Source organism: Notothenia coriiceps, unplaced genomic scaffold, assembly GCF_000735185.1.
Source record: "Notothenia coriiceps isolate Sejong01 unplaced genomic scaffold, NC01 NC01_scaffold00033415, whole genome shotgun sequence".
NCBI lineage: Eukaryota > Metazoa > Chordata > Actinopteri > Perciformes > Nototheniidae > Notothenia > Notothenia coriiceps.
This window is the reverse complement of record NW_011366116.1, coordinates 25,882-28,678: the sequence shown is the minus strand read 5'-3', so window position 1 is coordinate 28,678 and position 2,797 is coordinate 25,882. Positions and strand designations below refer to the sequence as shown.

Genomic DNA, 2,797 nt, shown 5'->3' with positions numbered 1-2,797 from the left:
AACCTGCCCCCGAGTCTGTCCCTCAGCCAGTCACGATCTTCGGAGGTGGGCTCTCTTGTCAGCGGGTTAAATTAGTTATTGGTTTCAACAGTCACATTAAAACAGTTACTAAATCAGCTTACTATCACCTAAAGAACATATCTAGGATTAAAAGACTAATGTCACAGCAGGATTTGGAAAAACGTGTCCATGCTTTTATCTTCAGTAGACTGGACTACTGCAATGGTGTCTTCACAGGTCTCACTAAAAAATCTATTAGAAAGCTGCAGCTGATTCAGAACACCGCTGCTCGAGTCCTCACTAACACTAAGAAAGTGGATCACATCACTCCTGTTCTGAAGTCTTTACACTGGCTTCCTGTGTGTCAAAGAATAGATTTCAAAATACTGCTGCTGTTTATAAAGCACTGAATGGTTTAGGCCCAAAATGCATTTCTGACCTCCTGCTAAATTATGAACCATCCAGATCTCTCAGGTCTTCAGGGACTGGTCAGCTTTCTGTCCCCAGAGTCAGAACTAAACATGGTAAAGCAGTGTTAGTTATTATGCTCCAAATATCTGGAACAAACTCCCAGAAACTGCAGGTCCGCTAACTCACTACTTTTAAATCCAGGCTGAAGACTTTTCTTTTTGTCGCTGCTTTTAATTTAACTATTCACATCTTAAACTGCACTGTAACTTTTATCCATGTATTTTTTCTTTTAATGTTTATTTTATTATCTTTTCTTTTTAATGACTGATTTTAAATCCCATTTTCTTAATGTCTTTCATTTTTTGTAAAGCACTTTTAATTGCCTTGTGTTGAAAGGTGCTATATAAATAAACTTGCCTTGCCTTGCCTTGCCTTGATATGAAGAGTTAATAATTAAGAAAAAACACATGTTAATGTTGCAAAATAAATATTGACTTTATTGTTTGGAAGGAAACGGCTTCTGTCAGGCTACACGTTACAGTCTGTTTTTAACTGAAAGCAGAGCGCGGACTGTTTACAACAAGCCAGCAGAGAAGGCCGAGCACAATTGAGTGTTGCACACATTTGTTTTGTTTACGTGCTCCAAGAAGCTAGCCTAGCTAGCCACAAATTCGAAGCTGCAACATCTTTTAAACATAAGTTCTGCTGATACTGATACACCATGAAACCCGCAGTGGACGAGATGTTTCCTGAAGGAGCCGGACCCTACGTAGACCTGGACGAGGTGGGTCAACTGGTTCGGAACAAAATATTGAAACATAATTGTCCAAAAACAATGGCTAATGCTAACTAGCCTAGTAATGTTAGAGTTGTAAAGTTGTGTTAGTCTTCCTTAAGAAAATGCTTATTACAACCGTCAATTTGCATCATTTCAGGATATAATTATAACACAATAAACATTTTACATTTATTCCATGTAGGCCTATATAACGTCAGCGCTTTTTATAGCACAAACCGGCTAAGGTAGCATACTTTTCTTATCAGTCTGTATGCATTGTGCCAAAAATATGTAACCCTCAAAATGCAGACATTACAATTCTATTGCTACTTTTTATTTTTCCAATGATGCCTTATAACCCCGGTTAATATGAACACGTTTCTTTTATTAAAGTACTAGTGTGATAAGAGCTCATGTTTTAAATTATATGTCCAACCTGCACAACGCAGGCGTTGCCCTCTTTATAACACACAGGGGATTCCCCAGAGCCAGCATTTTTAAATATTACTTATTGCCAATTCCATTCCTGTTAACCCAATATTCTCTTGTAGACTGTATCCCTATTATATAGATTTAACCTAATGTGTTGTGTGTGTGTTTAGCTAGTTCCATGACACGGGTTGTACCGCTGTGTGTTCACAGGCAGGGGGCAGCAGCGGCCTGCTGATGGACCTGGCAGCCAATGAAAAAGCAGTGCATTCGGATTTCTTTAACGGTAAGCCACAGTTTATTCCCTTTCCCGCCTACATGATTACATTTGAACACACTGGGAAGAATATGTGTACCACTTAAAGAGCAACTTGCAGGTTAGAGACACCAGTGAATAAATGTGTAGGAAAATGATGAATACACTAGATTTTCAAAAAGATATACAGAAATATACACTACAGTGACATCTGGCGTCGTTTTAGTAAGACATTTTCACTTCCGCATAAAAAATATTTGATCAAGGACAGTGAAAATATTACTTCTTAAAAAAAAAAAAAGTCTTGTGGCTCACCTTGCCCCAGTGTAGGGGTAAGTTGATCCAGGTCAGGGGGTACATTGAACCACTGTTCAAACCTGGGCATACCTACAACAAATCTTAAAGGTAACTATAAACAATAAATAACAAACCAAATACAAGCTTAGTTTTTCAAATATTTTAAATATAAATTTTGATTGAATTGATTGAATTTTTTTAACATGTTGAAAGGAAAAGTAATCATACAAATGGTGATATAATTTCATACATCTTACCAATCAAACACAGGGTAATTTCAACTTTAAATGTAGCCTACAATGAGCTCTTATTATCAACTTGGCCTGCTTTCATTAATTGCTCCATTAAAAACTGGCTCAACTTACCCCAAGGCCCATGGTTCACTTTACCCTATAGCCACCATTTTAGAAAAAATAGCCTAGCATTACAATTCAGTCATCTTTAGCTTAATGATTGACATGTTGACATGACAGCCGATATAGCTGACATCTAGAAAATGTACTTTGACAAGCAAAAACGTTTTTTGTAAAAATGTTTACTTACCAGACCACAATGAGTATCTCTCTTTCACAGGCAATGAGAAATGGGTGGAGCTTGCATCATTTCTGGTCACGTGATTCATGGGC

The 2,797-nt window shown here is 37.5% G+C and overlaps 1 protein-coding gene across 1 annotated transcript in view; it reads left to right on the top strand.

Annotated features, from left to right (window-relative positions):
* The first annotated feature begins 912 nt into the window (after positions 1-912).
* The window catches only part of LOC104961505 (myeloma-overexpressed gene 2 protein homolog), a 6,774-nt gene continuing 4,889 nt past the window's right edge, over positions 913-2,797 (top strand). The window contains exons 1-2 of the mRNA XM_010789805.1: positions 913-1,195; positions 1,832-1,904. Of these exons, the coding sequence (XP_010788107.1) occupies positions 1,133-1,195; positions 1,832-1,904 (136 nt within the window). The 5' untranslated portion in view covers positions 913-1,132. The remainder of the gene's footprint in view (positions 1,196-1,831; positions 1,905-2,797) is intronic.